The sequence below is a fragment of the Plutella xylostella genome, chromosome 19 (genome assembly GCF_932276165.1).
Source record: "Plutella xylostella chromosome 19, ilPluXylo3.1, whole genome shotgun sequence".
NCBI lineage: Eukaryota > Metazoa > Arthropoda > Insecta > Lepidoptera > Plutellidae > Plutella > Plutella xylostella.
This window is the reverse complement of record NC_063999.1, coordinates 2,124,282-2,136,839: the sequence shown is the minus strand read 5'-3', so window position 1 is coordinate 2,136,839 and position 12,558 is coordinate 2,124,282. Positions and strand designations below refer to the sequence as shown.

The 12,558-nt window shown below is 35.9% G+C and overlaps 2 protein-coding genes across 5 annotated transcripts in view; one reads left to right on the top strand and one right to left on the bottom strand.

Annotated features, from left to right (window-relative positions):
* The first annotated feature begins 502 nt into the window (after positions 1–502).
* On the top strand, positions 503–4,426 carry LOC105392289. Its single transcript, XM_048627869.1, has 5 exons — positions 503–597; positions 1,493–1,736; positions 2,258–2,420; positions 3,123–3,284; positions 4,023–4,426. Exons 1-5 carry the CDS (start codon positions 564–566, stop codon positions 4,149–4,151), a joined length of 732 nt encoding a protein of 243 aa, XP_048483826.1. The 5' UTR covers positions 503–563; the 3' UTR covers positions 4,152–4,426.
* A 1,537-nt stretch (positions 4,427–5,963) lies between these two features.
* LOC105392277 (sodium/potassium/calcium exchanger Nckx30C) overlaps positions 5,964–12,558 on the bottom strand; it is a 59,248-nt gene continuing 52,653 nt past the window's right edge. For all 4 annotated transcript variants that reach the window (XM_038105933.2, XM_038105930.2, XM_038105932.2 and 1 more), the window contains one exon: positions 5,964–11,862. In XM_038105933.2, coding sequence (XP_037961861.2) covers positions 11,619–11,862 — 244 coding nt within the window. In that variant the 3' untranslated portion in view covers positions 5,964–11,618. The remainder of the gene's footprint in view (positions 11,863–12,558) is intronic.

Here is a 12,558-nt window from a genome sequence, read left to right as displayed (position 1 = left end):
GTTAATAATATTAGTTGGATAATAGGATGATTAAACAAAGTACTTATACTTATTTCAGTAAGCAAAGTGCATTTACGCGTAATCCTTTCCATACTTTCAAACAATAAGTAATACCCAACATCGTAATTAGTTCATTAAAACTTCACAGAAGCAAAGTGGCCGCGCTAAGTAAATAAAGTTATTAAACAAACAAATCTATAACATAGGTAGGTAAGTATAGAGTACACCAATTTGCCCTGAAGTTAACAGCACTTCAGGTCTCCAGGAAAGCTGACTTTCTACGCATGTGCGAAGACCCTTACCCACCGATGCGAAGTTGCTTCTTCCATCTCGCACCCTTCAGCCATCTCTTTCATTCTTAGCTGGTGGAAAGAGGACACCATGATCCAGGTCAATGTAGGATTGGTGTAAAAATCAGTGAGTGAAAGCATGTCACGACCATGACCTGGAACCAAGGTCACTCATGTTTCTAGTTTACTCCTGTCATTCCACTTAGGTTTTCAGAGAAGACTGAGCTTCAGCTGAATTTATTTTTATTTCGACAAGTTTTTACTGTGAGAGATATGGATTTAGTGCCTCCGTTGGCCGGTGTTCAAGGTATGTAGTTGAAATGTTGCTTTCAGTTGCTTTAGTTAGTAGATATAAGTGAATTTACGGTTCGGTGCCTTTGTTTAGGTTAAGTGGTCCGGTTGCTAAGTGAATTGAGCTCGATATCCTGTTAATTTGAATGAAGATATTCCTTTTATTCTTATATCGCACTTAAAGGTGTAGTCTATACAAAGAGTTTTATATTATGTTCTAAAACAAATGAAAAATTTCAATTGTTATTCTTTAGCCGGCTAGTGATGTATAGGGCGTCTACTTATTTTCATAATCCTAATTAAAAGGTTTCTTGAAATAAAATGTACTTATCTACTTGGCATGAGTAAACTTGACCTTGATTTTTTAATTGGGTCAATTTTACTCGTGCTCTCCAAATTTTGTAAGTACCTATCCTGACAACCTGAATATTAATTTTTCGTGTATTGTTTGGCTCTCTCTGGTAAAGAGATGCGGGTGAAATACTTAGTGAAATATCATACTCTCCTCCCATAAAACAGTACTACCCGCAACGCACGTCTAATTTTTATAGTTATCCTTACTTCTAATCCTAATTCTAACACATCTAATAATAGTTATTCTAAGTGTGTCGTAAAGATCCGTCATATTAGTTTATCTCGTCATATTGCTTTTTGGCAATAAGCCCGCCATTCTATGCTTTTACTGTGTTTTTAATTGTTATGTTTTTAAATTTTGTTTCCGTGTACAATAAAGTGTTGAAATAAATAAATAATAAATAGTTATGAGTTACATCCGGGACACCAGGGTGCCCCGGACTTTGTTAATTGAAATCAATTTATGTCCTCTCTTCCGAGATACTTATCTTGGAGAAACCGTTATCTTAACAATCCATTTACAAACTTACAAAACCATACCGTAACACATCCCGCAGCATGCAGCATGCAGATCCCATTGGACGACGACTGCGAGGGCCCGCGCGCGCCGCTCCGCCGGCAGGTCTCATTGGACGAGGAGCGCCGAGACGAGTGCCGCGGCCACTGGCGGGGGGACCACATCCGGGGTGAAGAGGAGGAGCGGGGGGTGAGGCTGTTCAGAGCCATGCTGCTGCATCACCTGAGGCTGGAGCAGCTGAGGCCACCGCCCTGTATTGTGGCTGGGGCGGTGCAGGATCCCAGGTATTGAACGGTTTTTGGAGAGGTTTATGGAAAGTGCTCTCGAATCAGAGAATTGGACGGTCGCCTAGAGTAAAGCTAATTAAAAATCGTCTGAAACCACCAACTTGGTCACCACACCACAAAAATATACCTTTACACGACGAGTGGCACGTGGGATGGTTCTTAAATCGAGCTACCGACTTGATACATTTATGTACTTGCGCTATGGCCACTTGGCCACTATAATGTTATTATTGTTTTAAGCGACTCTACACCATTTACAATGGTCAAGTATAGGGATTGAAATGCCCTTAAATTGTAAGGCATGCCAATGACAGAATTATATGGCTTATGACATCCCATGGTAGACGCCTTTATATCTAGCTGTGCACGACCTTTGGGTGATAATGACGTTGATCATGAATAATACTATCGTCCATATCTATCAAGCTTAATTTCCGCATTTACCCTCATCATCGTAATCATCTTTAACATAAGTCCTCTCTTCTCCTTTCTATTCACCCAGTCCCGGTCCTCCACAGAGGCTGGTGGATGTACTGGCGCGACTGGCGCTGCCTGGAGCGAGCGGCGCTGAAGTTCCGCCGCTCTCGGGCGCGCGGGCGGCTCGCGGCCCGGGCGTCGCAGATTGAACTGCTGCGGCTCGATGAGGTGGAGTTTGAGGATATCATGCAGGAGCTGTGTCAGGTAGGTGGTTGGTTATTGGTAAAGTAGAGATCTCTGTTTATGTGTTGCTTTTCTGGACACAGGATATCCTACGCCCTCTTAGCAGATCCTTAGTTTAGTTACACGCTCTGAGAGGTATTTTTTTCCAAATTTGGATTTCATGGTCTGAAATCTAGACTTAATCTTGAATATATTTTTTTACCTTTCGACTACGGCATTGGCAGGTCTCAACCTAGTATGAGCTACAGCTATATTTGGAGGTGATTTATATTGGGATCCTCTGTTGAATTATTTATAAGACAGCGCTGAACTATATACGTGCACTTCTGCTAATGAAAGCAAACGCCTCGAAATATCTACTGATGCCTGCCTATTTTATTGCACAATGTGCGTTGACCTGTATTTAGGGAATTTTCTGATTAACAAAATTCCATCCTTTATTAATCCCTCAATATGCTACCTTAGAACAGTAGTAGCCGGTCAGTGTCACGAAAAGGAAAGCTGCAGACTGAGAGCTCTGCCGCTCCGAACCTATATCCAGACGTTTATGGTTACTGACTGATAATGATGTTAACCCGTCACATCCCGAGAAATCAGAGACAATTAAAAATCTATTGTGTCTGGTTTACCAACGGGTCATCGGGAGGTAAGCGGTTCATAGTGTACCTAAATAAAATGCCTTCACCCTATCCGGTTTAATAGCAGTCTTTGCTTTATCCCCAGGCCTGCGCCCACATAGAGCAGCGAGCGCTGGTCGTGCTAGCCTTCCTATGCGAGGTGTGTGCGCGCGCGGTGCGGCACGGGGGCTGGTGCCGCGCCGCCGACTGGGCCGCCAGCCACGTCGCGCACTGCGCCACGCCATGGGCCATCAGACATGGCGGCTGGGTGAGTCCAATCGTAACTTTGAAACCACCAACCAAGTTGTCATCCAGAAGCAAAGCCGTTGCCTTGTGTCTTATTGAATATGGCAGTTGGGTGAGTGAGTCACACATCGCCAGCCACATCGACATTGAGGCTGGGTGAGTCTATTCTTCTCTTTTAAACCACAAGCAAAGCAGTTGTGAGTGAGTTACAGATCGCCAGCCACGTCGCGCACTGCGCCACGCCCTGGGCCATCAGGCACGGCGGCTGGGTGAGTCCATTATTGTCAAAAGTCATCCAGGCATATAGCAGAGCTGGGTGAGTCCATCCTTCCCAAGCCGTCTAGGTACCAGATGAGACGCTAAATGGCGTTGTGCGCTATCGAACCACTAATGCACAATGGCAATCAACAATCCATAATGTCAGATGGCAGAGCTTATATAGGTCTGAAAGTTATTTAATAGTGCTGCTTAAAGGTAGCAATCAGGTAAGACAGCAACAGTATTTCCACATGGACTCGCTCTGAGACAGCGACAAGGCAGCTTCAACCCCTGGTACAATGCCCACTGCTCGATGCTCGTAGTGCTGATAGTCATCAGACCAAGTCTTAGCGTTTGTAAGCTACACACTGCCCATCTGCACTGTCCATCTGTGACACTTTGTAAACGCTCTATCTACACACTCGGTACTTGGAAGCTTCACAATTTTCCAACATGCGATATTTTTGTAGCTATAAAATAATATCTTCTTGTCTGATTCCAGAGTGCCGTGGTAGAGAAAGCCGCCGGGACGAGAAGGGAAGAAAACACATTCATCGCCGGCGCAGCGCTCGCCGTCTTACTGGCCTTCCTAGTCTTCTGCCGCACCAGGCTACGACATTCTATTGTTTAGGCCAGGTCTTTGGCCTATATGAAGTAGAATTTAAAAAAAAAGTCCTCGATGGCAAGAAGGAGGTCACATGACTGGGTTGTAAAATCTTTGATAGGTCGGAAACTCTTTCGATAAAAAAATATCTGCCAAAATTCGGTCTTAAATATGCGGAACAAGAAGGTTCGGCGTCCAAACATCTCAGAACGATAACTCTATTGTTTTTATTATGTCCTTCTTCTTCTTTGTTTCCGGATGGCCAGTATGTACCTAAGTTAATAGTTTGTATATAAGGTAGGTATATTTATTTATTTATTTATACTTTTATTGCACAATTTACAAAATGTAGATGTACAATGAGGTGGACTTAATGCTAAGAGCATTCTCTACCAGTCAACCTGCAGGAGGTTCAGGAGCAGAAAGTAGGGAAGTGCAAAAAAATAACAAAAATCACAATCTATTATATTAATCTAGTATATTAAGCAGATAAAATTTAATAAGGATATTTTGTGTGTTTAAAAGTTTGTGATGAAGTCACGTTGTCTGTGATTGTTGTTTAAAAAGTGTATGTGTGTACTCTTGTACTAGTGTACATAATTTAGCTTAACGGGAAGTTGCTTTTTTTCAAATAATTACTGTATTTTAATATACAAGAGGAATTTAACTAAAATAAAATTTTACCTATAACTACTTACCAATAAAAGCTACACTTGCTTTTTCCGCGAGCTTTGGCAGCGCCCTTCATTTTTTATAGGGGATTTTTTTTTATCTATATATCCTATGATTTGATATATAGATAAAAAAAAATGATTTTTTACAAACTTTGAGCGCTTACCTTACATAATCATAAGGCAATTAAAATATTTCAAATTTATTTAAGTAAGTACAACATGCGTACTTACGACACTGCAAATACATTTCTAGTATCAGTTAAAGCTTTAATAAGTTTAACATATATTAATATAAGATTTTAATTAAAAATTCAAACAAAAAACCTAATTGAAATAAGAGTCGTTTCCGTTAAATTCCGCTAAACTAAAGAACCCGCCACCGAGTAATAAATTTAAAGTATTTTCGTTGGACCATTTAAAATATGTATAAGTAATTTCATGAATTTACCTATAGGTGTAATGTATTGTTATATAATAAAGTACCTACTTATTTAGTAATTTTCTCTTTTATTTGAAAATTTAAAACCTTTGCAACAGTAGTTAAATTTGCTTTCAATTAATTTATTAATTTGACTGTTACCTCACAACTATAACTATACCGCAATATCTTTGTTAGTCAATTAGGTACCTAGGTATTCATCTAACGTAATATTAAATATTATATTAATATTCACCATCTAAAGTAATAGGACAAAACAAACAAAATATTCACTCACTATATTTTTATTGTATTTTTTTTCATAATACCGTCGACAATCCACCACAATTTCAAATTGATTATTGCAAAATTAATATCATAAAATTCATTTCATTACTTGAATAAAATTTCAGTAACTATGCAAGGGCATCATTTTAAAGGACAAACTAAAATAATACTAAATTGGTAAGTATTCGATGATTCTACACATTTCACCAGTCAGACACAAAATTCAAGGCGTCTCTCACATACTATTGGAATGCAAAAAAAAGGATGGATGGATGATGGGCGGAATGCTGCAAAATGGATAAAAGGTTGATTAACTAGCACCACAGACTGTGCTACCACAAAAAACTTTAAACACTGTTTAACAAGTGTTTAAAACGAAATTTGACAGATTTTGTAGGCGTTTGACAGCCGTAAACATATGTTTAACACTGTCTAAGTTTTTGTGGTAAGGCCCAGAATGTTTAATAGATTTGTTACCTTATGTCATCATATTCCATGCTAAAATCTAAAATTTGTATTTCGCTCTCCAATAATGTGTGGCATGATGATGAACTAGACTTAACACACACTTTTGCTCACAACAATCAAGAAGTAAAGCTATAAGTAGATTTTTTCGGTGAATGTATTACTTAAACAAAGTTTTATCCAGATTTCAAATAATTTTATGGCTATGTATCTCGTTCGTGGTAATATCGTCAATAAATTCACTCTTTAAAATGATGCGCTGGCTTTTAATAAAAACTTTGAACTGGCTATGTATTAAATATTAACTGTAATAAACTAAGTATCAGAAACTATCACAATATGTTTAAATATCAACAACTCTTAAAGCTTTCTATAAAGTAACAATATTATTAAATAGCATATTCTTGTAGGATTGGAGGTAAGTAGATTTGTGCTATCTACAGCACTTGGAGAACTAAGTAAGACCAGCTGCTGCAGCATGGGTTCGTTATCGGCGATGATAACGTCACTCTATCGCGATTCGCCATAATCCGCCATATGGTGGAACGCGCATTAAACGAGATTATCGATAACGGACCCGCGAAGCGGTCGCAAGTTGGCATAGTCATGCTGTTTTTGAGACACTTAAGCCATCTCTACATTAGTGGAATCTGTTACGAACAACCAAGTTTTAGCCTCGGATCAAATAAAAGTAGGTCTTCGTTAGGCTTGCACATAACTTTGCTATAATTATTAAAAGAATTCATTATTTTATAAATTACGCGGCTATAAATTTTAAATAGGTAGTTAAGTATTAACTGATATAATAATACTGCATGCTCTTAAACTTTATATAAACGGAATGCAAATAATTATGCGCTCAATGTAAAAATCCAATATAACATGCCATGATAGGTAGTCTTTCAAACTTAAATCTAAGATAAATATTCAAATTAACATATTTATAAATTCCAAAAGCATTGAAGGTGGTGCATTGAATGTTGTCACCCATGATATAGTAACTGAAATAGATAGGGCACTCGGTCTCAAATTCAAGCTGTTGTTTAGAAACTATACTTAAGTCCTTCTTCTGCAATTAGTCGTTTAAAGTGCATTTAATGATGTCACAAATAATTAGGTAAATTATGTTTTTGTTTTTAGAAATTCTGTTTTACTACGTACAATAAAAAAAACATTAAACAGAAAGCCAACATTTTGTTTCACTTATAATTTTCGTAACCAAGGATGAAATTTAACTTTTTTGTTATAGACTTCATCAGGTAGTTATGGAAATGTAAACCTATGTGCTTTTGCTAATGCATTGTAGGTAAATTTTAAAAATGCTTGAATTTGAGATATTAGTCATGTTTTTGTTAAAAAAAAAAATACGAGAAAAGTTTGAAGGCTAAAGGAAATAAAAAGTATTATTAATTAATAATAAAGTAGAGCATAATTATCGGTGTTCTTTCACATTGTTCGGAGTGGAGCAGCATGCCACGGAAGTGTATCATCAATTAAATGCAATATTTTCAATTTCAATATTTTATATAAAAATTATCTCTCTAGTAACAATCTCTACTTGAATATCATATTTTTTGTTAATAAACCTTTAATTTATTTTAATGACAGCATTTAAGTCTAAGTCTTAATTATATGAAGAGTAAAGTAAAGTTCTAGTATACTGAGCGATAAGCCCAAAAGTTAGGTTTAAAACTTTATAGACCTATAGACCTAGGTTAACAAGTTGAGATGATGGAATCTAGCTCGGTCGTGCTTTTCGGTTTAAACAAATGCTTCTTTTATTGATGTATCTACACGGTGAGGATGTTGGCTAAGAACCTGTTAATAGAAAAGCAAATAGAATAGTTTATTTTATCATTAAGATTATGCTTTTGCCGTCGAATCAAAACTATTCCTGAAATTCTTTCAACAAGTTCACTTAACCAAACGAATCTTATTCTAAGCACGAGATACTAATGAGCAGATTATGGTCATAAGTGAATATCAAAGGAGGTACTACGAAAACTACTATGATTTTTGCATAGTTGCCTTCATAGGTATCTATGCACTCGTGATCATAATCATATCATTAGCTATGGAAGGATGATTAATTTACAAAGGCTACTTATAGAGTATATATCAAAGATTTAGATAGAAACCGCTAGTGTATATTATATAGATAATAGAAAAATGAGACGACCAGAAAAATGTTTGAATGAGGATTTGCAAAATGACTGAGGTCTGCCGCCCTAGACCAGATCAATATGTTGAATAGAAATATCTAAGAAGTAGGTTTACCTACACTATAAATTATAAGTCTAGAATAATCCGACTCTTACAAGTATCGGTTGATGTTTACTACGTAGGTAGGTACTGTCACCCCGTGGAAGTAACAACGTAAGTACTACCCATTGTTTAGATTTTACAAAATTTTCAATAGTTTTCAAAGGAAATAGTAATAGTAGCTACTTGATGTAAACCCTTATTCAAACAGTTAAACTGGTGCGAAACATTTATAGTATTTCAGCATTATTATAGGCATAACATTTGGTACTTGGTGCTTACAACATTTCATAAACTCTACCATGTAAAAGGATATAAGTACATAATTGAAGTATTACAGTTTCTACATAGTTAAGTACTAAAGTTAGTAAGTAGGTATAATGTTATCACGAAGTTTCAAAAGCCACGAAGTTATGTGCTTATGATTAAAGTATAGAGACAGAGTGTTTTTATATTTTTTTTCAGATATTCGTTAAATATATTTGTAGTTTGAAAGAATCGCCACTTAAGATCATCAAGTTCCATTAGATCATATTCGATTTGATGACATAACGAAAGGTATCAGAATTTCGCCAACATGCTTTTAGTATTTCAACCTAGGTTTACAATTTCACACAGCCATATCTTTAAGTTGGTATCCCATCAAATTATAGTCAAGATGTTTCCTTAGCAAATCATGCATTTTTTCCTTACTTTTCCTTTAATTACTTAATTTATTAAAAACCTGAAACTGACTATCTGCAGTGGCGTTGCTAAGCGATCTACAGAAGTAACCTATCAAATCCAAACGAGTTTTATATACAGGACTCACACTGAAACCTGTTGCATCAACTTACTCAGTCGGTACACCATCTGCTAAGTACCTTTCGCTTTTAATGAATAAAACCTACGCCCGTCTGGTTAATTTGATGCAAACTTGGTGACTATTGCACTAAAGATTCCGTCTTCAATAATATAAAGTACCATTGTCAGTAAGATCGTATTATTGAAGAAAGATATCTAGTACCATCGTTATGTTCATAGGGTCAACACCACCATTGCCAGAATATTATTGCTTGCGTTTCATATAAAGAAGTAGAGGTGTCTCATAAAACTTGACATATTTTTTAAGAAATTACAGATTTTAAATTATAACAGTCACATAATTATAACAATTGTGATGTTGGCCCTTGAAGTGATGTAGAAGACTTCACGATTTCCTATTAACATTTACAAATACGTCATAAGCATGCTCTTATCACAGATTATGACCTACACGAGTGTTCGGTACCTATCGATATGTTGTTTTATATTCCAAAAAACGTTATTTCTGTAACTGCTCTAAATATTTATTGTACGACATTTTATTATCGAAAATTTCCAACTATTCAGATGATATAAAGGAAGGGGTGGATACAAAACTGAATGATAGCGAAGACATTGTGACTATTTGTGACGTTACCGTATAAAATGTTGTTTCTAATGATCAATTCAAATCGCTTAATGTCAATATCAGCGTATTGTGCGCATTCGATATCTCAATTTATATGATCAATGACGTAACCCATAGTCTACATTAATCAAAGTAAATAGAAATCTTGAGCGTTACCAAAATATATATATTGAATATTGTTAAGCTTAACAATACAAATATTTATCTATCTATTCTATTTATTGCTATGTCAAATAGGCGGGGTATCAATATAAAAATCTGTTCTGGATTATCAACAATGGCATCTATATAGGTTATATTCATTTGTATTATGTGTAGATATACATAATGTTTTAAAAAAGAAATGGTCAAAGTATTTTTTATGTTTGAGAAAATATATATCAATGGACGGTTACAATACCTTCTGATATCTACCCACCGTCTTAGTGAAACACTCAAATTCTGATCATAATGAAGATATCCCTATTATAATGTAAGAATTGACAATTCTGCAATTAGGCGATTGTAAATTTTGACTCAAAATGGAACGCTTCAAGATTAACGTAAATGTTATTAGGTTTCCTAAAGCAAAGAACACCAAACTCTATTTAATGACATGAGAAAAGTCGAGTGGCATAGTTCAAAATCAATCAATCAATCGAAGATGTTGGAGCGGGATCATTACTTTTATTTATTGCAAACCCGTTTATTTACTCAACTATGATGTTCAAGTTATCACGTTTAACTTCAGTTTAAGTAAAATTTTCAACATTATTCCTTAATTTAGTATTTTCAAATATCCCGCCCCGAGCATACCCGCGACCAAACGACTACGAAGTGTATTTACAATAACGATATCCACATCTACATCCGTGTGTGCGACACAACCACACGCACATCGAACCACATCGTATCAGCGGTAAATTACAATTACAATTTAAACAATTACCAACAAGAAACCTGGACCGAAAGCCCAATTATGGCTCTTACAATAATAAAAACAACCTACTAAAACATAATGTCCATTTCAAAACGCCAACTATACAAAACCACGAAATAAATTTATATTTACAAAAATAGATACAATTATCCACATAAATGCGTTTGTAGATATTACCAATAAATTAGTGGTAGCACTTGATCTGCACCACAGCGCCCCCACTCTATATACTCATGAACAACTAACATTCATATAAATAGCTACAGTCTCTATGATGACTACTCAATTTTCTTTTACTTTAACTTTTTAATACAAAAATTGTTCGTCAGCCTCACCATAGACGATTAGTAAAATTCTAAAACATTCATGTTTATATCATTCATCAGCTATTTTATATAAAATTCATTGATTAAGAAGCTTTCTGTTAATTATTGCATTCTCATAGGAATATTCAATTATTTATCAACTTTGTAAATATGACACAATCTTATTTGGACAAATTTCAGTTTCATTACAACCATACTATGTTTAGACACAAACGTAAACTTCTAAACTGCACTAAATTATCGAACAAGCTTATTGAGCGTTTGTTTAAATCACCCCATTACTCAAATTACAAAACCTACTAACTTAATAGTACTAACTAAACAAAAAATATATCTGCAGCTTCTAGAATACGACTAACAATATTTAATAGCTTGTGCTGCTTGTCTTCGTCCGTGTTTCAACATTTCATTAAGTTACACTTACGTTTGCGCTATCATCACAAACAGTGTGATTTACATTTGTAAATAGTATTTGTACATATTGAAACCCTTCATTACAAAGTTACTATCAAACGTAACTCCGCTCCTACCACGTAAATCATACCCTATAGTAAATATTCACTCTGTATTATACAATAAATATTTATTTAATCTATTACATTTAAACGCGAACTGAAACTTTGTTTAAAACAATTGACTATAACGTCATCTACATACGCGCAAGTTACATTTGATAGTATCCTTTAGTGACGTCTAGCGCGACAAATTTCTTACTCGCTAGGGCAATGTAAGTATCCGTACTCCAAGCCAAGACTCGTGGCGACAAACACGAAATAAAGTAAGAACATGGTAAAACCCAGTCCCTTGTTCATTTTCCACCTGAAGCAGGCGATGCTGATGATGACGAAGATGAGCATGGCGAAGAGGAGCACGATGCTGCAGACCATGCCCTTGGAGTTGACCTGCACGGGCTCGCCGTTGATGAGCCCGAACAGAAGCCACGGGAGGGGCAACCTGGAAACGTGATAGTAGAAATTCAGAAGCTGCAAGTTTGATGTCTTGGATGGTAGTACAGGGTCGTGATGTCGATAAATTTATCCAGGTGTCTTACTAGTCAAACTGATCAAATTCCATCAAGACACATAAGTACCGTCGGAAATTGACTTTATTATATCCCATACAAAGTTTGATTCACCTAAAATGTGGATTCTATCTATCTCTTTTAGTTGAATTTTTTTATCAGTGCAATTTTTTTTTGTAATGAATCATCATTATTAGTTAATAGTAGGTACTTATACCTTTAAGGTTAATGAGCCACTCCCAAATAAATTAAACCATTAATTTTTCGATTTCAACACCATTTAACGATAAACAACCCACACTGTATCCTGAAGAGATATAAAAGGGCGTTTCTGAACGAGCGCTGCAATTTTCGTGATACATTGCTCTGTTATCTGCAACTGCGGTTCTGATTTACGGGTTCGCCACTGTAATGTATACGAAAGGTGCAGTTTTCAGTCGAAACACGTCTCTAATGGGTGGTTTTATGCTTAAACTGGGCAGGTGACAGTAATAAATGAGTTAGCCTTTTCAAATACTATCTAAATTTAGTGCTCGGCTATTCCAATTAAAATAAACACGGTAACAATATTGAAACCGATTTGGGTTAATATCGTGATTTTATCATCAAAGTTATAATGAGAAAACCTC

Coding starts and splice junctions, on each gene's coding strand:
- LOC105392289 (XM_048627869.1), top strand. CDS start 564: ATGGATTTAGTGCCTCCGTTGGCCGGTGTTCAAG. Junction 598..1,492: donor TCCGTTGGCCGGTGTTCAAG/GTATGTAGTTGA, acceptor CACATCCCGCAG/CATGCAGCATGCAGATCCCA. Junction 2,421..3,122: donor TCATGCAGGAGCTGTGTCAG/GTAGGTGGTTGG, acceptor CTTTATCCCCAG/GCCTGCGCCCACATAGAGCA.